Source organism: Amblyomma americanum, chromosome 1, assembly GCF_052857255.1.
Source record: "Amblyomma americanum isolate KBUSLIRL-KWMA chromosome 1, ASM5285725v1, whole genome shotgun sequence".
NCBI lineage: Eukaryota > Metazoa > Arthropoda > Arachnida > Ixodida > Ixodidae > Amblyomma > Amblyomma americanum.
In genome coordinates this window covers 276,678,626-276,702,265 of record NC_135497.1, presented here as the reverse complement: position 1 = coordinate 276,702,265, position 23,640 = coordinate 276,678,626, and the positions used below count along the sequence as shown (strand labels likewise).

General features: G+C 49.0%; 2 protein-coding genes across 2 annotated transcripts in view; both read left to right on the top strand.

The window, feature by feature from the left end:
• The window catches only part of LOC144118116 (protein argonaute-2-like), a 28,724-nt gene extending 16,931 nt beyond the window's left edge, over positions 1-11,793 (top strand). The window contains exons 2-4 of the mRNA XM_077651262.1: positions 4,329-4,774; positions 9,434-11,467; positions 11,779-11,793. Of these exons, the coding sequence (XP_077507388.1) occupies positions 4,329-4,774; positions 9,434-11,467; positions 11,779-11,793 (2,495 nt within the window). The remainder of the gene's footprint in view (positions 1-4,328; positions 4,775-9,433; positions 11,468-11,778) is intronic.
• A 3,940-nt stretch (positions 11,794-15,733) lies between these two features.
• On the top strand, positions 15,734-19,364 carry LOC144097273 (protein argonaute-2-like). Its single transcript, XM_077630020.1, has 3 exons — positions 15,734-15,953; positions 16,930-17,282; positions 19,276-19,364. The coding sequence occupies exons 1-2, from the start codon at positions 15,756-15,758 to the stop codon at positions 17,242-17,244; spliced, it is 513 nt and encodes a 170-aa protein (XP_077486146.1). The 5' UTR covers positions 15,734-15,755; the 3' UTR covers positions 17,245-17,282; positions 19,276-19,364.
• Positions 19,365-23,640: the final 4,276 nt, after the last annotated feature.

The window sequence follows — 23,640 nt, the reverse complement described above, 5'->3', positions numbered from 1 at the left end:
GTGAACTGGCCTTTGGATTGCGTACGTCGCTCAAGCTTCGGGCTCGCGCGACCCTTTGCGCGTCTCCGTCCTTGTGCTTCGTACATTGTCGCCATATGCAACGCCGGTATTGGGCGCGCTGCCCTCGGGCTGTGAAGAGCCTTGCTTTGTTCGAACAAAGCCCGCACGCTTACTGAAATGGCAAAGCCTTCAGCTTGCTCAAGCTGAAACCTGCGTTGTGGACAATGCACTCTTTCGATATCATTAATATTAGTATCTCTTGTTAAGACCACCAACGTTTTGCATTGATGCTGCAGTCTAGGGAATATATGACCTAGCGGTAGCATTGCTATACGACCGAATGTGTTCGCAGTGAACAAAATTACTAACATCCAGGGATGCTACCAACGTCAGTGCTAACAGATTACGTGAAATACCTGACCGAAGCGCATAACCCAATACAAAGGATAGCGTCGCTTCGCATCACGTCGTTTTTTTTTTTGATAGAACAAATAAAAGGGGGTCCAGCCAAGCCGCGCATTTGTGACCGGCGGCGAGTTCCTGCCGAGAATGCCTTGCCGAACGTTCGCCTTGCGCATGCGCACTGTGCGTCTCGCCGCTCCTCGAGCACGCGCTTCTGCACGCGTCGCCCGTGCGCCTGTGTGTTCCGGCCATGCTGCTGACCTGACACGGAGCAGGTGCTGTGGAACGCTCTTCCGCTTGATCAGTGCCTTGATCCACGGCACGTTTCCGAGCGCTGCCGTCTCGTTTTAGTGCGTTCTTGGTGCATAGCAACACCTCCGTAGCTCCGCACCGTACTCCCCTAACCGCATTTATGATTTCTTTATGGTTTATTTGGGTTTAACGTCCCAAAGCGACTTAGGCTGTGAGAGCCGCCGTAGTGAAGGGCTCCGGAAATTTCGACTACGTTGGGGTTCTTTACCATGCCCTGACATCGCACAGAACACGGGCCTTTTGAATTTCGCCTCCATCGAAATTCGACCGCCGCGGCCGGGAGCGAGCCCGCGTCTTTCGAGTATCGCGTTTGAGCGTCATTAATCTGTTTCCACTGCATTTTTTTCTTGGGCTATCCGGATTACACACCGCGGTGTCTCAGTGATTAGGGCGCTCGGCTACTGATCCGGAGTACGCGGTTTCGAACCCGACCTCGGCGGCAGCGTTTCAATGGAGGCGAAACGCAAAGGTTCCCGTGTGCTGTACAATATTATTATGTACGATTATTCCGGAGCCCTCCACTACGGCACCTCTTTTTTCCTTTCTGCACCCAGTCCTTCTATCCCTTCCCTTACGGCGTGCTTCAGGTGTGCACCGCGATATGCGAGACGGTTACTGCGTCTTTTTTTTTCCTCAAAAACCAATTTTCAATTTTCAGCAAAGGTCTGTCTTTCCCCGGATTGTGGTCGCTGTTTATCGCGACTGCGTGTCTATTGTTTCTAGGTATGAGTGCGCACTCTATGGGGCTGCCGGGTGAAATCAAGCCGGCTTAACAGCTTGGCGTCTAGCTGTGTGGTGCGATGTGTGGCAGGGTTTTGTTGTCATTGTTGAGACTTAGGGAAGAATGAAAAGTTCACGGACCCGCCCACCGACTCAAGCTGATCCACAGTAGCTACCACGTGCAGGTAATCACTGACACGTGAAGATAATCGCTGCTACTGGCAGACATTTGGAGAGTTAAACGAGATTTGAGAGAAAAGATTGGCAGAAAGGACTCGCAACAGCCGCGTCATCTGATGCGACGACGACGGTTTAGCAACAGGTACTTCCGGTGACAAGCAGCCCTCGCCACATGTGCGGCAGCCCCTACACCGCAGCTCAATAGGGCCGGGCAGGCATCTAATCGTCCCCTTCCTGTGAAGGGAATGCTTTACTACTACCTTGCGTAGCTGCTTCGCCGTGTAGGAGAGTTTTACCTTGAACCGAGGACAAACCACGTGACAGCTATGACGTCATTCAGCCGCCACCGCCGCGTTCATTGTGATCATTGGCATTGGCGTTGACGATGTTCTGGACTCCGTCGATTTTGAGGAAAGGCAGGGATTTGGGGAAACGTTTCCCACAACCAGCATGTGTTGACATTCTTCGTGACAGCAAGCGTTGTCCGCGGTAGGAAAGGTGCATTCTTTACGCCCGAAATATAAATGAAAAAAAATTGACGCCCCATTATAGTTGTCCGGACCCGTGGAGTATCTCTTACGGGTCCAAGTTGGACTTATATTTGGAAATGTGGCGGGGAGTTTGAAGGATGCTTCTTTCCCGCCACCGGTTGGCCCGGTACTGCACTACCTCCGGGATTGGTCTTGTCTTTAGCGCGTCTTTACTATCCTGTCTTTCTGTCCCATCTTTCAACTCTCCTACTATCTGCACGTGGTAGCGATTGTGGCTCGGCTTGGGCCAGTGAGCAGGCCTGTGCACTTTCCTTTCTTTCTTCCTGGCAGTCACAGACAGACAGACGACCCATTACGACAGACGGTAGTTCGGAATTTGAGCGAAGCTCTTCGCAAGCCGCTTGCTACCGCTTGGCAGGTTCCTGTTACGTTGCTAGCGACCCTCCGGCATCGTCCCGTAGCAGCCGCCTACCGGCTGTCCATTCCTCTCGCTGTGTCAGGTGACGCTTTGCTCTGCTACTACCTGCCAACACGTCACCTGTCACACTCTGTAACACGTCACCTGTCAAGCAGCATATGTTACACCGACTACGACGCGGAATGCAGGAACGGGCTTCCATTTAAAAGTAGTGAAACTAAAGAAGTCACTGCAGTTGAACACGAAGCGAAAAGCTTCACCACGTTTGGTAAAACAGTCGTCGCATAGGCCGGAGAATGGCCTCCAATGAACTTCAGCCCAACCACGTTAGCCATGTATGACCGTACGTGGTACAGTTATGGCGTGGAACTCTTGACCTCTGCCCTTGACCCATGACCTTTCGTTGACCTTTGATCTTCGACCTTTGACATTAGGTGACATTTGGGTTCAACTTTGACCCTAAATACATTTGATGGGGGTGTAAGACCATGCGATACTAAGTCTAAGCCACGTGGTCGTGTGTGTATATACTATAGAACGGCTGTCCATGCAAGCGGTGCCGTGGACGAGCCTCAGGTGCTTAGCAAGCGTCCTTGTTTTCGCTGAATTCCAGGGTTAGCGAAGTTAAATTTAAAATTGTTTTTTTTTGTTCTCAAGTATACAACTAGAAGGAAAGCGTGCGCGTGTGTCGCAAATATATTGAATGCGCGGCGGGACATTTGTTGCTTCTTCGTTGCTGTGGGGGGAGCGCTGATCACATTTGTGTGAAAATTAAGACCCTGTGCGACAGCTAGGGCCTCGCACTCAGTTATTCCGTGCAAAGGGTATACGACGCTGTTTGGGGGCGCTGCGTGTTTAGTCGTGTGTAGTCACGGAGCATGCCATTGTCGGCTTGCACAGCTGTCTTAGTTGGGACGGCTATTGTGACGTATGCTCTCGACCACAGTATACTGAATTTTCGGTCACTGACCATGTCAGATATGTTAGCTGAAGTCAGCTGACCACATTCACATGGTCAGTAAACCGAAGATTCATTCTGCTGACCTGACTAGACGGCATACCGTCAAACCCTCGACTAGGTACTCTATACCATCTGTCTTTTACCGTTGAGCAGACAAGGGAAGGGACAAGTGGTGCTCGTTATGACATACATGACGGATGCCAACAGTGACCGAACCAAGAAGCATGAGGGATGTTTTTTTTAATAATATGTGGTGTTCATCCGTGGGGGCTTAATACGGCAAAAACTTGTTAAAGAGTCTGGGTCCTTGGAGTACGCCTTCATCGCAGAGGACAGCTTTGAAGGCACCTATAAAGTTCTTGAAGGACTCAGGACTGAGTGCAAGATTGTGAACAATCAGTGTGTGCCCTGCGTACCCTGCAAGTAGCGGCCGACGGACACGTGGAAAAGTTATCATATCCCTTTGTTCTCTCCCTTTTCTACCTCTCCCTCCGTTCCACTTCCCACGTGTAGGGTAGCATACCGGGTGTTGCCTAGTTAACCTCCCTGCCTTTCCGTCTTTCTCTGTCTCTCTCTTTGCGACGTTAAACCCCCATGAAAAAAGACGAAACTTTTTAAAGATAATTGATTATAAAGGAGAAGGAAAACAACCACACGCCGCCGTTGGTATCCGAAACCCACTACCTCTGAATTTAGCGTCCGGTGCTCTACCAACAGAGCTCCGGCGACGGCAGTCCAGTCTTCAGCTTTCGGCGGTGTATATATGCGTGTCGTAACGATCGCTATGATCGCAAACGCAGCAGATGTATCAACGCTACGTTAAACGGGCATTTTCGGCTCGCAGCGGTGCCTTCGGCCAGCGGTGGCAATCAAGCCACCGCTCCTGCTCCGTCGCCCGCCGGTGCCACCGCTCCTGCTCCGTCGCCCGCCGGTCCGTCGCGGGTTTTGTTCGCGCAAGCACTGCAGCAGGGCGCCGCGCCCAGCCCGCAGCCGCGCGCCGTCAGCCGCGGCCCGACCCCTGCAGCGGAGCCCAGAACTCAGCCCACCGCGCAGCCCACCGCTCAGCCCAGCGCCTACCGTCCCAGCTACGGGACCGCCGCCGCCGCAGGTGACGCCAACGTAGCGGCCAGCAGCCCGCGGCCTGCATCCGCAGCAGCCGCCGTGAGTTGCAGTCAGCCGGCAGCAGCTGCCCTACCACCCTCGCCACCATGTACGCCGCCCGTTGCGGTAACAGAGCAGACCCCCGAAGCTGGAGACCAGGCCACTCCAGGCGACGATGTCAGGATCAAGGTGCGTACTGTTTGCCGAAAAGGGCTTCACCTTGGGCCATGGCATGTAGCTCGTTTAACCTCGTTATAACAAAGTAGAAAGTTCGTTCGCGGCTGTTACTTCGTTATATGCAGTGTTGACCGAGCTTCCAAGGGGATTCGTAATTCCTTCGTTATATCCATTATCTCGTTATAAACCATGCTGTGCTGCTTGATATGCCAGCGGTCCATATAAAGTTGCATCTTTTTAAAGCGGTTGAACCTCTTTACCACGAAGTTGAAAGTTTCCGGCGATAACTTCTTTGTAAGCGTAGCTTCGTTATAGCTCCTGTTGGCTGAGCTTAAACGTGCAATCATAATTTCTTCGTTATATCAGTTGTTTCGTTATAAACCGCTTCGTTACAAAGGGCTTTAACTGTTAGTTTCAAGGCAAGAGGAAACATCACCTTTCCAAAACATCGACTTGCACAGACGGTACGAGAACCAAACCCCGGTATAATACAACTCAAGAACGAATCAGCATATGCCTCTTGAAAGAGGCCCTGCAGCCAAAGGCGTCGACTGGTTCTCATGACTTCATGGTTAGTCAATCCTCTTGGACCTGCGTGACATCTCAGGGAGTGGCATATGAAAGGAGATGAACCACCGTTTAATCAGATTGAGAGCGGCGTCCGGAGAATCGGCCGACGCCGTTGGCTGCAAGGCTTCCTTGGTAGGGCATCCGTCGCTTCTTTTTTGAATTGCAGCCGACTATGCAGGGCTTAGTTTTTACTAACCAAAAGTTCTGTGGGTAGCAAGCATCGTGGTAGTGATTGACGTATAGGGCGCTCTGGAAGTGAAACATCAGATTTAGCCGCTGAGAAAGTCAAGATAGAGAACAACGTTTGGAAACCGCAATAGGTTCCTTGGTCAACAATGAGATAGACAAGGCGAGTGGGCGAAATTTAAAAGGAAAGTTTGTGACGTAACGACCGTATTTAGATGAGTGGTTGGAACCTGACCGCGGCGGCTGCGCGTGATTCGCGTGATTCCTGGAGAGCCGTGCTGCGCATGCATGAGGAGCAGTGACGTCACACGGCGCATTTCTCTCTCTCTCTCGATCCCTACTTACTACTGTCCATGCGCCACAGGTGTTCCGCCGCTGCGCACCGCAGCACATTTCCTCAAAATCCTGTACCGCAGCACATTTCCTCAAAATCCAAATTTAAATGTAGTTTCCTCTTTCCCTCCCTCCTTTACCCCTTCCTTCACAGCGCGGTTCGGTAGTCCACCACAGTGAGACGGTTACTGTGCCATTTCCTTTCCTCAAAAACCAAATAAAACAAGTGAGCCGGCGGCGTTCATAGAGTTCATTGGCGTTGACAACTTACCAAAGACCGTTCATTTTCACGAAAGGAAAGGCGCTAACGGCTCCGTGGGTCAGTGGAGATCTCAATCTCGCTTTTCGCTTTGTATATCCTGGATTAGCTCCGCTAATCCAACCCGCCGCGGCGGCTAAGTGGTAAGGGCGCTCGGCTACTGATCCGGAGTTCCCGGGTTCGAACCCGACCGCGGCGACTGCGTTTTATGGAGGCTAAACGCTAACGCGCCCGTGTGCTGTGCGAAGTCAGTGCACGTTAAAGATGATAGCCTTAGTTGCTTATACTCCATATAACTCAATACAATACTCTGCAATACAATGCTCCGTACCGGATTTTTTTTTTATGTAGCACAGTACGTGTGAATTCATAATAAATATTTCCATGATTACTAGATCCCAAAACTCATCACGCGGATGAAAATTATCATTTTTGATATCAAACGATTCTAGGCTTAAAGCTTGGCTGTATTAAATGTTTGGTTTTATGCCGGAATTCTGACCCACTGCGGTGGCTCAGTGGTTAGGTCGCTCGGCTACTGATCCGGAGTTTCCGAGTTCGAACCCGTCCGCGGCGGTGGCGTTTTTATGGAGGAAAAACGCTAAGTAATAATAATAATTTTGGGGGAAAGGAAATGCGCAGTATCAGTCTCATATATCGTTGAACACCTCAACCGCGCAGTAAGGGAAGGGATATAGGAGGGAGTGAAAGAAAGGAAGAGAGAAGTGCCGTAGCGGTGGGCTCCGGAATAATTTCGGCCACCTGGGGATCTTTAACGTGCACTGACGTCGCACAGCACACGGGCGCCTTCGCGTTTTTCCGCCATAAAAACGCAGCAGCCGCGGTCGGGTTCGAACCCGGGAACTCCGGATCAGTAGCCGAGCGCTCTAACCACTGAACCACAGCGGCGGGTAAACGCTAAGGCGCCCGTGTGCTGTGCGACGTCAGTGCACGTTAAAGATCCCCAAGTTGTCGAAATTTTTCCGGAGCCCTCTACTACGGCACTTCTTTCTTCTTTTCTCCTTTCACTCCCTCCTTTTTCCCTTCCCTTACGGCGCGGTCAAGGTGCCCAACGGTATATGAGACAGATACGGCGCCATTTCCTTCCCCCAAAACCGATTAATATTATTATTATTATTGGGCTAATCCACATTAAATTTTCTGGGGGGGGGGGCGGAAGAAATTGGCGCAGTACCTGTCTCATATCGGCGTACACCCGTACCGCGCCGTAAGGAAAGGACAAAGGGGCGGGGAGTGAAAGAAGAAAGAAAGAAGTGCCGTAGTGGAGGGCTCCGGAATGATTTCGACCACCTGGGGATCATTAACGTCCACTGACATCGAACAGCACACGGGCGCCTTAGCGTTTCGGCTCCATCGAAACGCAGCCGCAGCGGTCGGTTTCGAACCTGGGAACGCCGGATCAGTGACCGAGCACTCTAACCACCGAGCCACCGCGGTGAGTGTATTGTCTTTTTTAGTCACTCGTTAAATGCTCTTTTACTCGAAGCGAAATGGTGCACCGTCGAGCCCAAACATCCACTCTGGCGAATTAATGTTTCCTTGGGCTGCAGCTGTTGATTTTTATAAATTACGCGTCTGCACATTCTCAATTCACAGAAAAATTCGTGCGAATGTTGTTCATCTTTCGCTGTTAATGGGCAGCTGCGGTGTCTTTTGTTGGCCTCCACGAATGCCGAAATTTCCATGGCAATTCCTTGTGCCGAGCTTCGCCGCCGGGCGTCGGTTTGTTTCAGCACGAATAATTAAATTTTTCCAATTTTGTCGCCCCAATCGGGACGATTTCTGCGGGCGACCTTGCACGTGTGACGTCACCAGCTGCATGCCCTTCGATATTTGCTTGGAGTTTGCGCAAGAAGAAGAAAATGAAGACCTTTGTTTTTGGTCATTTCACACAAACAGTGGTCTGTCGCTTACAGTCTCCAGTTTAGTCAGTCAACGCGCCGAAAGTTTTTGTGGCAGTATGCATGGCGACAAGCTTCTATCTTGGCGTCATTCTTTGGGAGAAACCCAGTTTTAGTTTCGGCGTTCTTTGCTTTTGCTGGTTTAAAGGGCTTCTACTCAGGTTTTTGAAACACGCTTTTAAAGGCACAGAGAATTGACTCCCAAGAAATGTTATGCGAATAGGGACACAATACCGCGTCTAAAACATTCAAACTCGCCCACAGTTGCCCTTTGAGTGGTTCAGAAACCTTGGAAGAAATACTTCAGCTCTTGCGCTATCATGGGCTGGGTTCCCTGAATAAATAAATTAAGGCACAGAAAGAACTAGTACTTACTCTCTCGCTTTTGATGTACACCACTACCACGCAGTCCGTTTCCTTGATTTTGCAATCGACCCGATCGTCCCTGTCATATGTGCTCAAGATAGAACAAGGCTTTGAAATACCTTCCGAGAAAGTACAGGGTAGGTCAAAAGTTCCCAGGCCATAGGGTCTGCTTTTGAGCTGTATAATCAGGCAGACATGACACACCCAGACTCAAAATATCCGTAGAGGACGGAAGAGGTATCGTTCTATACTCTGCTAACCTTGATAGCTTTAATCGCACCTTAAATGCCACGATATACCGATGAAAGAAGCAAGCCCTGTGGTCCCGGAACTTTTGACCAACCGTGTACATAACCTCGCTCAAGTACTACGAGCTTTCGTCATAAACACCTTAACCATATATTCCTACATTGAGCACAGAACCCACAATCCCGAGCGAAGATTGGCGAGCTCTTTCCAGCGACTTTTTCACGCCCGCGCATTTCTCCGCCTCGCGCTCCTGCGTATTTTTGTTCAGATGTGTCTGTCGGTTAGTTTCAGAAGTATGGCAGCTATTGTGGCCGCTGCCAATAATAAGTGTCGTTTCGGCGGTTCAGGAAGCCCCCCCCCTCCCCCCCCCCCCCCACACTATTACCGGGAAAATTCCCGAACGCGTCTGCAGCCGGCGGTGGGGCCGAGTGGGTAGGGCTGGCTGAAGAGCGCCGACCCGTGAGCATGAAAATAGTGATGAAAGGAGATAGAAAGGCTAGAAGACGCTGAAATTTAGATATTGACTGCAGATAACTTCGCTTGCACGAAACCTTTAAAACATTCTCAGGGGAGGATATTAATGTTCAAGCGCCGTCCTTTAATAGGCTCGCTGCAACACACGGGGTGCAGGAGCCTTTCCCCGTTAAGACTCACCGGAACCGGTCCTGCACTATAGTGTAGATCGAAGACCATTCGGCCAAACTTGTATGACGCTCAACACACGAAACAGTGCGTGCATACTTACTTCTTCATGCCCTGCTCTAATTACCACCAATCACGGCGCAGGAGCTCGAGCGAACCCTGCCCCCTCACTTCCCGCGGAGGCCCGCCCACGGCCAGCTGGGCCGGACCATACAGCTTCTTGCCAACCACTTCCGCATTGAGATACCGACCGGCAGCGTCTACCACTACGACGTCGACATCTCCACGGAGACTGCCCAGGAGACCAAGTTTCCTGAGCAGAAAAAGTACCGATGCCTCAGTACAAAGATCAACAGGATAGTCATCGAGCTCCTAGTAAAGAAGTACCGGCAAGACCTGGCCAACTGCATCCCGGCTTTCGATGGCCGCAAGAAGCTGTACACGCGCCGCCAGCTCAACTTCCGCGAGCGGACATTCACAGTCGACCTCGAGGAAGACCAGAGAAGCCAGAAGTTTATCATCAAGATCCAGTATGCAGCCACCGTGAACCTGGACGCCCTGCATGGCGTCTTCCAAAAGCGCGTACAAACTGTGCCCCAGGAAGTCCTCCAGGCCATCGACATCGTCTTGAGGCACAGCCCCTCGATCAACCTTGCGCCGGATGGACGCTCGTTCTTCAGACCGCCGGGACCCAACGAGCACAATGACCTCGGAGGAGGCCGAGAGGTGTGGTTTGGCTACTACACGAGTGTTCGACCCGCCCAATGGAAGCCCATGCTTAACGTCGACATGTCAGCAACAGCATTCTACGACTCGCTTCCACTGGTAGACTTCATGTGCAGGTTCTTCAGCGACAGCCGGCGTGTGTTGACACCCGCGGACTTACGGTCATTGCGCGACAACCAGTACGCGCGGCTGAATAGGGAGCTCAAAGGACTCCGCGTAAAAGTGACGCACCTTCCGTACCCGCGCAAGTACAAAGTGGTCAAGATCACGAGTGAAGCTGCGAAGGACATCTATTTTGAATCAGAAGGTAGTCAGATCTCCGTCGCCGACTACTTCCAGAGCCGCTACAGGCGCTTGTCGTACCCGAACTTCCCTTGCGTGCAGAGTGGCAGCCCGACGCATCCGGTCTACATTCCTCTGGAGGTGTGCGAGCTGGCTGAAGGCCAGCACTGTCGGAAGAAACTCGAGGAGAGTCAGACCGCCGAGATGATCAAGCGCACGGACACGCCGCCAGCCAAGCGCTTCCTGGAGATTCGTCAGTCTGTGCGCGACATGGTCAGCACCTCGGACAAGTACCTGCGAGAGTTCGGCGTCAAGATCAACCCCGAACCCACTCAGGTTGTGGGCAGAATTCTCGACCCGCCGTCCTTGGTTTTTGAGAACAACAGCATGTGCAAGCCGCGCGACGGTACGTGGGATCTCCGAGGGCAGCGCTTCTACAAGGCGATGTCGATGACACAGTGGATTGTTCTCAACGTGAGCCACTTCGCGCAGAAGGACTGCCTGGACAACTTCATCAAGATGCTGATCCGCATCGGCCAAGAACTGGGCATGCGCATTGCGCAGCCGCTTGCGGTCATTATGTTCGACACAAACCGCAAACCCATGCGTACCGTTCTCACGGAGCAGCGCAAGCAGCACCCGCAGTTGGAGATGGTTGTGGCTGTGATCACAAAAGCCACGAACTACGCTGAGATCAAGCAGGTGGCAGAGACTGAGCTCTCCCTGCGCACACAATGCATCTTGGACAACAACGTGGTCCAAAAGTGTAACGCAGCGCTCATCCAAAACCTGTGCCAAAAGATCAACGCCAAGATGGGCGGCATCAACAATAGTCTCCTGATGCAGGAGAAGCCGAAGCTATTACATAGGCCCGTGATCGTCATCGGAGCAGACGTGTCGCACCCATCGCCTGGAGACAAGATCAGGCCATCCATCGCCGCGTGCGTCGGAAGCCTAGACTCTGTACCGTCCAAGTTTCACGCCACCATTCGGGTACAGATTGAAGACTCCAAGGCTAAGGCGCGTGTGGAAATTATCAAGGACCTGAAGGACATGATCAAGGAATTACTACTGGTTTTCTACCGCACCACCGGGCACAAGCCCCTGCGGATCGTCTTCTACAGAGACGGAGTGAGCGAGGGGCAGTTCTTGGAAGTCCGTAACCATGAGGTAAGCACTGCGCCTACTACAATACTGTCCACTAAACTCTCATCTTGTTAAGACAGCTATACCGCATTCAATGCCGCTAGCGTCATTGGATAACCTTTTGTCTTATGACAAGCGGACTTCCTGTGCATATACATAACGGCACCGAATAGATCTCCACAGCGCTACAATTTCAGGGCATTCGGGACATTGTGTCTTCTCGGTGTTAGTTGACGTCAGCTTGATCTTTTCTCTTCAAAAGGTGGTAAACATCCAAGACTGAGGCTTGTGGTTGGGTTTTGTGCGTGCCCGGTCCGTGTCTCACCCCTTTTCAGCACGGGCGATATTAACGGCTGTGCAGTTGACCGTCCGTTGAACTGAACGACAGTTAGAGGTGCTATAACAGTTTCACAAGGTCATGTTTAATGTCATTAATTACTTAGTGATCAAGTTTTAACGCCATCGGAACAGTGTCACGCGCTCGTATTTAATGGCATTAGACAGACTAACTGCAGTTTGCGACCTACTAAGTTCGCCACAACTCATTCGCCACAGCAGTGCATACTCTTCTCCCCGTTCCGCATGCAGAAAGATATGCAACTTTTTTTGTGAAAAATCACTATCCTGTGGATAATGGTTTATTCATAAAGAGCACCATTTTTACCAGCAATTCTGAAGAACTGTTAGCCTGTGAGCTGGCACGCCAGTTCGACTTTTACGACTTGTCAAGCAAGAACAGCGGCATTTTCTACAAATTTATTTTTATATTATATTTCAATGACATTGCTGAGGTTCTGACTCATTGACACTGTTTATATTCAGGTGATTTTTTTTACTCCCTTGAAAGCGTTATCATCCCCGTGACTTATTTAAATTTTGTTTTCTTTCTTTATTTATTTATTTTTTATGTATTTAAAGACACCTCACAGGTCTCCGCAAAGGCATTGTGTAAAAATAAAAGGGGGGTGGGGGGGTCAAATTCAGAACGTTGCGCAAAATGTTACAAATAAAAAATAGTAAAAGTGCAGCAAAACACACAAAAAAACAGGTGAGTTCAGATAAGATATCGCAATTCACAAAAAGGGATAAAAGTAAAAACAACTGCGTCATGAAACAAAAACAGGGGAAATGCACGAAGTCCAGTTATACAAAAGCCAAAGAAAACATATCAGGCATAAATGAGCAAAGTGGCGCATCCACGGAACCAAAGAGGCAATAGGTCTCAAGCTGCTGAAAACGAAGTTGTACGAATCAGGAGTATATAAATGACGTGCTAACCGTTATCAGCGAAGTGTTTGGGTAGATGTTCGCAAAAGGTGTCATGATTAGCCTGCAGGGCGATGCAGTCCGGAAGATTCTTCAAGAGACGGATGGCACGCGGGAGTGACCAGAAGTTGAAAGCATGTGTGTTGCCATAAATGCGGCATAGCTGTAGTTACTATGCAATCTATGTTATAAGTAGGAGGGACGTTGCAGATGTGCTGGCGGTGAATCAGTGGCATGGACGTATTTGTGAAAGATAGATAAAAGGGCAGTCTTGCGACGAATTCGCAACGGATGCATAGAGCGAAAGTTTGATCTTTAGTTGGGTTAGACTAGACTGATAACTACAATTTTGCGAAATGAGACGACAAGCCCCATTGTGGACAGCTTCCAACTTCTCTCTCAGATATTTCTGATGAGGTGACCAGATGGATGAAGCGTACTCTAGCTGCGGTGTGACAAAAGTAATGTAGGCTTGTTCACACACGTGAGGGGTAGTGCATTGCAGGTTACGGTGAATGAAAACTAGTGACCGGGAAGCATTAGCGAAAGTGATGGTTATGTGTTCAGCCCAAGAAAAGTTTGGTGAAATATGGACGCCTAGATGCTTATACTGCGTAGTCCGAGCCAATGTATCGTTATTATTGTGGTATGGAAAATTCGAAGTGACTGACTTTCGGCTAAAACTAATTATCTTACACTTAGAAATGTTTAAAGTCATTAGACACGTTTTACACCAGTCGTTTATGCAATCGAGGTCACATTGAAGTTCAAGGTGGCCATTAGTAAATTTTATTGGTGAATAAATAATGCAGTCGTCAGCAAATATGCGCATATAAGATGAGATTGTTGCTGGAAGGTTATTAATGTAAATTAAGAATAGTAATAGACCGAGGAGGCTTTCTAGTGCCGCGCCCGGTGTAACATCAAAAACAGGAAATTAATAATTGTTAACAGCGGTGAACTGCTAGCGATTAGAAAGAAGACTACGGACCCATGACAGAGTTAAAGAATTAAATTTTAGAGCACAAAGCTTAGATATTTGTCGGCAATGTTCTACCTGATAAAATGCTTTGACAAAGTCCAAAAAGGTGCAAGTCGTCAGTTTCCGTGCGAGTGTTTGTTAGTACTTTTGAAAACCGGTACCACCTTTCCTATTTTCCAACCGGTGGAAACCTCACCTGTAGATATTGACTGCTTAAAGATATGAAAGAAGATCATGCTGGAGACAGAAATGTCATTTCTTTAGTATTTTCAGTTAATTTCATCAACCCCAGAAGAACAGGGTACTAGGCTATTTATCAGGTGTACTAAGCCATAAAGTGTAATGTCAACCGGTGCCATGTACGGGTAACCAAAATCTGGTACTTACGGGATGTTAGGATTATCTTCTTGGTGAAAATATATGCGAAAAACGAATTAAAAGCTTTAGGACATTCAGCATCGAAGTAGGAGACGCTGTGAATATCATGTATTGATATATCATTACTGACACTGTTCGGACGTATTGCTTTGAAGGGCTTGCTTTTATTGTTCCTAAGTAGCGCCGGAAGGGCTTTTGAAAAAAATATTTTTTTTCGACACAGAGGCCATAACAACACAGCTTTAGGTAGGTTTTATATTTACCCCGCGTGCAGGGCGAATATTCGTGCTTTGCATTTTTGTACAGCCGTTTTTTCTTATTTCTCATTTGTCGATGCTTTCTTGTAAAGCAAAGCTTAGATTTATGATTTGATAGCGTGACAAGCGGGACACGTTTGGCTACAAGTTAGGCGAGCTTGTCTCTAAATTGAACCCGCGGTTATCTAATACTGACCTATAGTGAAAAGAGGGCGTCAGAATATTATCAGAAAACATTTGAATTTCGTCATTGATTGGATTGTAATCTCCTCTGTTATAGTTGCGAATCTGTAATATCAATAAATCTGCCAATAAATTGTAATGTCGTTAAATCTGGACGTGTAGCGCCAGCTCCGAAAATAATGGCATAGGCAAACTTAAGGCTACAAACATCTGCGGTTATTTCTAGTGCGCGTGTGGCACGGGTAATAAAAGGCAGCGCCACCTGCAGTTCAGATCACAGCTCAGTAGGGGGTCGCAGTTAGACCAGTCTACTGACACGCTGCATCGGCCGAGTGCTATCCTGGCTCATATAAGACTCACTCTACAACTTTCATTATAGTCGGATACAACTCAAGAACCAAGCGGCTTTTCCCCCTGAAAGGACTCTCTTGCAGCCAATGGCGTAGACCATTTCTCATGAGCCTCCTAAGGTAACCATGTAGGAAGTCGCAGAAGGAAGGGGTTAGTCTCCCCCCTCACAGGAGAGACTATTGTTATTGTCACTGCGCTCGCTGCATTGTCCACCTTGCAGGTTCGTGAAAACCAGCCGACGCCATTTACTGGAAGGGGGTCCTTTTAAGGGGAAAAGCGGCTTCATTCTTGAGTTGTATCATTGGAATTAGTTTAGCCACAAAAAAAATGCCGCGAAGTGGCGCCAGGAAAACAACGGCTGAGCGGTGAAGCCGGGCGTTCCTCTACTGAATTTTCTTGGCTCTGTGTGGTTGTTCACTGACGGCGTACTCAAACGCCACGCTTGCACAGAAACTTTAGTTGAGTGGAGTCAAATAGTAAGTCAATGCCTAGAGTTATGTATATAAACCGATCATGTGATCCAGAATGTGGACCGCGTGAACTCAATTTAGCGGAGTGTGCGAGTAACTGCAGCTGACTGCTGTTCATTTCGGTGTTGGTTGGAAAAGCTGCACTTCCGTTGAGCTGAACAGTTGCTGAAACTGCTCGTTTAACGAGATTACAACCGATAATAGCGTTGCTAAAAAAACGCTGCTCTTCGCTATAGAGTTTTTCCCAAACGACAATTATATAAGATAGGACAGCAGAGTTCGTGAAGGTCCAAAGCGTTTTGTTTACATTCTGTACCAAGTATATATCGTGATTCGTCGAATGGCCTTTAAACCCTGACCAAGTTTTTCTTTGTTTCCGCTCTCGAATCTCCCAGGTGAGCGCCATCCGGCTGGCGTGTGCGGAAATGTGTCCCACCGAGACCTACGAGCCACCGCTGACGTTCATCGTGGTCCGGAAGCGACACCATACGAGGTTCATGCCCGCCAACGACCGCGACGGCGTGGGCAAGTTCCGCAACGTCCCACCAGGCACGACCGTAGACTCGGTGGTCACGCACCCACTGGACTTCGACTTCTTCCTCTGCAGCCACTTCGGCATCCAGGTAGGCGACCTCTTCTCCGCCCTTGTTGCTATTGTCAGCGGGAAGAAATGGTCCGCGGTGTTTTCGTTTATCAATTTGCGGAGGAAATAGTCCGGGCGCCGGCGTCGCCACAGTCGCGTCGCGTCTTTAGTGCGCTACAAATACCAGGAGCGCCTGCGATGGAGGCCTTCCGCAGCTTGAGGAAAGGGAACCATGGCCTCCGAGATCACCTGCGAGCGACACCGTGGCGGAAGCATTCCGCTTCACATCGAGGCCACCAGGAGCGCTATGAGTGACTGTAACGTCATCGTTCGACCTTGAGGAAGCGGTATCGGAAGTTGCGCACGGGGGGCCTTATGTCCAGTGCGGATTGATGCTGTCATACGGATGTGGTCGTTAGTTTTTCCTTTCAGGATGGCGTCTGCTGAGACAATGAATGCATGAGGTTGGGTGAAAAGAGAAGCGCTTGATGCTCGCCTGGGCCTGGTTGCTCGTACGTTAAAGCGCGACGCGACTTTTCAGTCTCAAAAAACGGCCAAAAAACTGATTTTTTAAATAGAAGTGTCGGCTTGTATGCCTCGTTTTTTTATGCTGTACCGAAGTAGGGACAGCGACATAGATGACGATGACCGACCAATGCGCTGATGACAGCCAGGCAGGAAATAATAGTTGTTCACGGTATTTATCGGCGCGAGGGCATCTAAGGCCAAATAAAGAGAGAAACATGTTGTGCACACAGCATTAAGATCAAGGCGAGCACGTGCTGTGCTCATAGGCACTGCCAGTTTTTTGCATATTGTGTTTAAACACTCTCCTTCCCACGTAATGTGGGCTAATAAAATAAGGGTATTCAAACCGCACACACCACCCCACATCACATCGCACCACAAGCAGGACCACACCGCACCACCACATACCACGATGCGAAGCGACCCAGCCCGACATGGCACTCGGAATCTGGGCATGTGAATAACTTTACTCCTTTGCGCTCCCGCAGGGCACCAGCCGGCCGGCCCACTACTATATCGTGTGGGATGACTCCAAGTTCAGCGCGGACGACCTGCAGAAGCTCAGCTTCTACCTGTGCCACACATACTCCCGGTGTGCAAGGAGCGTGAGCATCCCGGCCCCTGTGTACTACGCGCACCTGGCCGCCTTCCGCGCAAAACAGCACATCGCCAGCAAGCTGGAGTCGTCCGGTGCGGTCAGCCAGTCGTCTGAGGGCGGCTGGGACGCAGTGTTGACCACTGCCCAATACGTGGAGGCCGTCAAGGTGCTGCAGGAACTGCAAGCGTCCATGTACTTCGTGTAATGGAGGAGGTTCTCCGCTGCCCCTGCATTCCGGTTACGGTGAGCCTGGAGGCGTACCACTGATGTCATACCCAACAGTTCTGGAGAAAAGCATTTTTGAACGGGAAAGCGTTTAAAGGCCTTTGCAGGGAGGGTGTTACATAGGGTATAGGGAGGGTATTATGAGCGCAGTGTTCCTCATATATTGTAAGATTGTCTACAACGATCAATATATCCCCAGCCTCCCGCCTGCAGGCTTGCATTTTTTGCTATTAACGTTTTTGCTACAGTCCAAAGCGTTCCTGATTGCTTTTTTTTAGTCAGAACTGCTCGATGCGAGTGATGGAAACAGTATAAAAGGAAGGTTCTTCCAGATATCGGAAGAATGGACCTTGAATATTTCAATACCAGAATCTTACAGTTTCCCAAATTTCATTTTTTTTTTGTCCAAGAATGTTGGACACGTGCGCAACACGTAGAGGACAAGATATACGTGACACGAAGTGAACATCTTCTCCCGTCCCTCTTGGCGTATAGCAACAATTTTTAATGCGTTTTGTCGGAGTGAGAGACGACTTAACTGTGAAGTGCTGCTCCGCTCACATTCAAGACTGCTGCTTTGAATTCCTCCACGAGGAAAAAAATTAGTCGGTTGTAAATTCTTTTTTGTGTTACCTAAACAAGAAGTTTCCCACCAGACGAAATTAAAAACGAGACAATTTTGATCCAAATTCTATGATCGAAATTTAAAGTGTTTCAGTTTGGTTCATTGTAAGCTACACGTACATCACAGAGGCGCAACTGAACATGGACATGAACACACAGCGCCTGCCCTGTGTTGTGTGGCTTTCACGTGCTTGTTTAATTGCGCTTAGTTCATCTGTGCATCTTCTATGAGCGCACAACTAAAATTTTGCGTAAAATGTAAATGCGCCTAATATGCTTTTTTTTGTCTTGTCCTAACAAAATGTTATTGACCACTGTCCGGCGATATTTTCTCTTTTTCTCGCTGCTTCTCCCCGACTTGCTATACTCATACATACTGTACATAGGACAGGCAGAGGAGAACGTGAACCAAACTTAACAGGATTTGTGCTGCTTGAGACTATTTCGTAGCTGCACAAAAATGGGATCCAACTTTAAAAAACCGCAGCCTTCGCGACGTTCAACTGCATAGCCGTCAGCTAGTTGTCAAGCCCCGCGGGTGTCCCTTTACGACAGAGAGAGGGAGAAGCCCTTTAATTTAAACCAGAGATTTTAGCTGGCATGCTACACTCTAAACACAAATATACGCCCATATGGGAGTAAGAGAGTAAGCTGCCTTCTAGCGCATAGGACAGCTTACTTCCCTTTCCTACTCCCTTTTTACTCCTTTCTGTTTAGAGCATACTCTGCGTGGGAAAGGAAATTGAGGCGAGAAAATCTCAAGGAGAGAAGCGCAGAAAATTTCTTTAAAGAAGTAAAAGAATAAAATACAATAAATATGAATAAGGCATAAATGGGCAGTTAATTTGGACTGAGGTGCATTGACAAGTAACGCTACAAGATATTAAATGGTGATACGCACTATGTCCCACGAAGGGGCTGACAGTGTTTACTGCCTGAATAGAGAATAATGGTGAGAGTTTAATTCATAGCAGTGATTTGTTTGCTTTTTGCCGAATTATATGACATTGGCCTTTTCGAGCGGAAGCACGGATCTCGGAGTCCGTTTTGTGCGATTGCTGTATGTGCCACTTGTCACTGTTTTTAGGCATTCTGTATAGATACCTAGTGTGATCAACATAGAGATCAAAAACCGTTCTTTGCGATCGGAAACAATCGCAAACAATCGGAGACGATGAAATAAGGAATTTATTTTCTTGGAAGAAATGCATAATCAGTGTATTTCAATTGTTGCTTCGCGAGCCTGGTTTGAGCAGTGGTTGGTGTTAATCGTTGGTGTTTGTTGTTAGAGGCTCAAGTTGCCTTTGATTCAAATTCGACGGAACAATTTCGAGGTTAGCGTAAGTCAACCAAGCCGCCACTAATTGCACCTTTTGTTTTCTTGCAGGCTCGCAAGGCAAAGGATTTCCTTGGTTTTGTTGTTTCACGGGCTGTCCGAAGAGTGCGGGTGCCAACATTGTTGTTTGTTGTTTATGTGCCTTGAAATTTTGAAGTTGCAATAAAAAAACATTGGCCAATAACGATGGCCAGTACATGAGGTTTCCTTGTTTTGCAGTCACTGGCGCTTGTGTTGGCCGAAGCCAGTCTGTTTTACTGCAACACATGCTAAAAAAGTTAAAGGGTTTTAAAACGTAGTTAAACCTAAAGCATGTGTTTAGCTTGGTTAGCTCATGGTTTTGCTTTCCTGGATGGGTTTTGCTTTGCTGGGACATTGGACTCACGTTAAGCTCTGATCGAGGTTAAGCTGATCCGATCTGTTTGCGCCGCAGATGGAAGTTGATATAGACGACTATGTGCAATGCACAACACGAGTGTGTGTGGCTTTTTGACACGAGGTATGATTATAGCATAGTGCAGTCGTGCAGTGGCGAGCGAAGCTGATCTGTTTGCCCACCGCTGGTTCATCGCCCAGTCGCAGCAATTATATTTTATTTCTTCATGCGCCAAGGTTAACGCTCAAAGTCAAGCTCCGTGCAAACTCGGTCAGCCGATTAGACTTCGTGAACTAGTCCCTTCCCAAGCAGCGCAGGCAATCGGGCCAATTTTGGGAATGACTTGTTTCGCTCTGGTGATAAAAATTTGCCAGTATATTCCCAATATTTGTCCGATTAGTTGTATTGCTGGGTGTCAGTACTTCTCGCACCTTTGTGTGCGCACCGAGACACCCTTAGAGCGTGTGGAGGTAGCGGTCCCGGTCCCAAAATAGATGCCCTTGACTCAATATGGCAAGCTCAGCCAGACACCCGCTACCAAGTGACAAGGGGGTTGGTCGTTTGATGCCCAGCTTTCACCGGTCGCAAGCCAGAGAATGGGTCGGAGCCAAATGTTCACAAAACAAAACAAAGCTTATACAGCAAAGAGACTATACAGAGGTATTCGCAATCATTCGTACGAGCACATACAAAGAGGTTTACAGTTACAGTGCAACTCATGCAAAGTAACAATCGAGAGAGAATACAATTCAACAGAATCTTTGCATATAAAAAGCACTAACGCATTCAGAGACAAACAAAACACAATTTGTTCCCCGAGCACTGCGACAGTCGACGACCTGAGGAGCACGACGGGGCCGATCCGCAGACTGGCGCACGTTGCCTCGCTGGTCCGTGGCTGGTCGAGTGGTGTTCTCCCAAGAGTCGAGCGGGCGCGCATGTCAGAAGCTTAAACGGCGGCTCGGGCTGACAGACAGCGGTTAAAGCCCTCATTTATAGGTGCGGTCCGCGTTCTTTCCCTCAAGGCAGGCGCGCACATACATGCGGTATCAACTGCACAATTTCCTTCACCTTCTCGCGTCGGGCGCGCGACCCTGTTGGTCGAGCGCAGAAACCGCCTTCCAGAAAACTCTGGATCCTTCTCGCGATGCGAAGATGCCGGTGCGAGAGCGAAGGACATAGGGTATCACTTTAGCGCAGTCAGGGTTACGCCTCGGCAATTAATAGAAACTACTAGGACATTGCATTCGGTCCACTCGCAGCCGCGCTGTGAGCTTTGTAGTATAGTCTACTTTTTACGCCCCCACCTTGACAGACAGACAAAAAAGTATGGTGGGGCAGCCAGAAAAAGAATGTAAACCAATAGGCCCCTGCCTGTGCAACTAAGTATTGACAGACAGACAGAAAAACTTTATTGAGCAAGTGAGGTTTAGACCCAGCTGGGTCCCTGGGCCACTGCGTGGTCTGGCACTGCATCAAGTAGGTCATGCCGGGACATGACGTCGGCAGCCCGAGTCACCGCAGCAAGCTGCGATTAAGATAATAAGGGCAGACAGGACAAGGACGACTGAAAATTTGATAACGGTCGCCCAGACAGGCGGCACTCTCAGCTGAGTGTGCGCCGGATGTTCCCTCTCAAGACACTTGACTACATGCCTCAGGCCATAGCGCCCGCATGCATGCCGGTAGTGTTCGGTTTCGGCACCGGCCTCGATCGGCGGCCGACGTTCTTCTTGAACCGTTTCCCTTCGAGCAAAGTGTGCAGTCTGTGCGGTCTCGTCCGTGCTTTGGCGGCAGAGTTGCCATGCCGGCACTCCCTATGCCAGCCCTGCAACGACGGCGCCGCTGCTAAGCGCAGCCACTGCCCACTGGACAATAAGCCTTTCCAGGAGGGAGACGTGGCGTTCTCGGCCGAAAGGTACGCTGCTGGAACTCTGAGCACAGCTGCGACGCCGAGTGCGTGGCATCCGCCATATTGTAACACTTCGCCAACACCTGCCAGTTCCACGCCGTGGCCTGCCCCAGGTGCAGCGAGATGGTCCTGCACCAGGGCATTGAGAAACATCTGGAGCGCGACTGTGTACCGTCTCGCGCACGCGAACCAGACGATACCTTTGACAACGTCGTCATGCAAGTAAAAGAAGCGTTAGGAAAAATACAGGAAGAAAATGCTGCCCTGCGCATGAAGCTGGATTCAGTCTAGCAGTGTCAGCGCCCTGAAACCGAAAACACCGTAGCACCTCAGTCCACGATTATCGCCAGTGCAGTGACAGACGCTCTAGAAAACAAGATCTCGGTGCTTAAAACCCTGGCTGAGACGGCATTAGCTGAACACCGGCGCGAAGTCGCGTCGGAAATCACGCACGCAGTGGCTGGAAACTAGAGGACCATGAAAGAGCTAGTCAGGCGGGAGTGTGAGCGGACAGCGCTGTGTATGAAGGACAGGGTCGTAGAAGCCTTGTGTGAAGATCGCACGCTGGGAGATGCCGGATCTTCAGTTTCGGCGGCGTCAGCTGGAAAACAGGCTATGTCAGTAGACGACGAGGCCAAAGCTGAGGAACAGCTGATCATCGCTTCCCTCAACATCGGTGATGATTTCCTGGACAAGTCGGTTCCTTTCGAATGAACCATAGATTACTGGGATGAATTTCTCGCCTAAGCACGTTCGCCTAAGCACGTTAACAACTATGCTGCTGATATTTAATAAACACTGCAAACGTTGCTTAATTTGATATAAATATACATTTATTTAGGAAGAATAAAAAAAATGCTCAATACCAATTCACGTGACTTCGAACAAAGTTCAGTTTGTTTCACTTGCGTATCACACTTCGGCTGATTTAAAAGTTTAGATGCAAAGTTTTGTTTCTAACTGGAGCCAAAGCTTTCAAAAAAGTGGTACATCGCAGTGTGAAGCCATCGACTTACATTTCCTCTCATGTAGCGCGGAGTAATTTTCAATTTCCGCTCAATTGCTTAACTCACTAAGATGACTTTTGTGAAAACTCCAATAGTTACCCTAGAGGTAAGAGCGTTTCCCAAAGTTGTAGTGGGGCTTAAAAATAACCGATCCAATTTTTTTCTGCTAACGGACCCGCCTGCGCTTTCCGGCATTTAAATAAAGCCCGCGGAATACGAAATGTAACCACGTGTCAGCACTCATGCGCTACCACATTCCAGCGCTCCAAACCATGTTTTGAACAAACGGAACGTGTGCACCGATCTTCCCTAAGTGAGCAACCACCCCTCACATCGAACGGCTTGAAAATGATACTGAAAGACGAGAGTTTATTTAAAGGAACTGGGACGGCGAGAGAAGCGGCGAAAACAGTCTGAGATTAGCCGGGACGAACACCGACACACGCGGCGATGGCAATGCGACTGAAGCACACGGTCGTCTTCGTCTTTCGCACGAATGTACGTCTTCTTCTTTGCAGATACAAACAAATAAACCGAAGGCTGCCTCGCAGTACGCTACTTATCTTCTTTAATTCATTTTTTTTTTGTTGTGTGTGTGATGATTCAATGAAATGTCATATTGAACTGGTTGTTGCAGGCTCGTCTATCACTTATCGCAGATCACGGCCCGCGATTTCCACCTTCCGGACGAATACCGTGCATGCGTGAGTGATTAACGAATGCATAGTGTTTCATCTTCCTAGCTCAGTGAAAAAGCTCTTATAACCTTTAGCCCACTGTAATGAGCGGTAAACCTAAACACAAGTGGTGAGTCTCCCAGACAGGACTCCTACTGTTGGTTGTCAGGGTACATTTTATTTTAATTTCGAGGAATTGGAAGACATACGTAGGGACTACCTTTATATTGTATGCATCCGTGAAGTCTATATCTATGCTGGAACGTGAGCAAGCTCTATAACTTGTTATCTGAGGTTAACTTGAAGTGATTTTCCTTCTTAGTGGCCGTGCGCCAAACTTCTCTTAGTATTCTGGCTCCAGAGGCCTAAATCACACATGCAGCTTGCATCCTGAACTTACCGCATGCCAACGGGACTAGTTTTCACTAAGAAGGATCCCAAAAA

Bases quoted from the DNA above. Each gene is read 5' to 3' on its own strand.
- LOC144097273 (XM_077630020.1), top strand. From the start codon at position 15,756: ATGTGTCCCACCGAGACCTACGAGCCACCGCTGACGTTCATCGTGGTC. The intron at 15,954-16,929 runs GTAGGCGACCTC...GCGCTCCCGCAG, and splicing joins GCAGCCACTTCGGCATCCAG to GGCACCAGCCGGCCGGCCCA.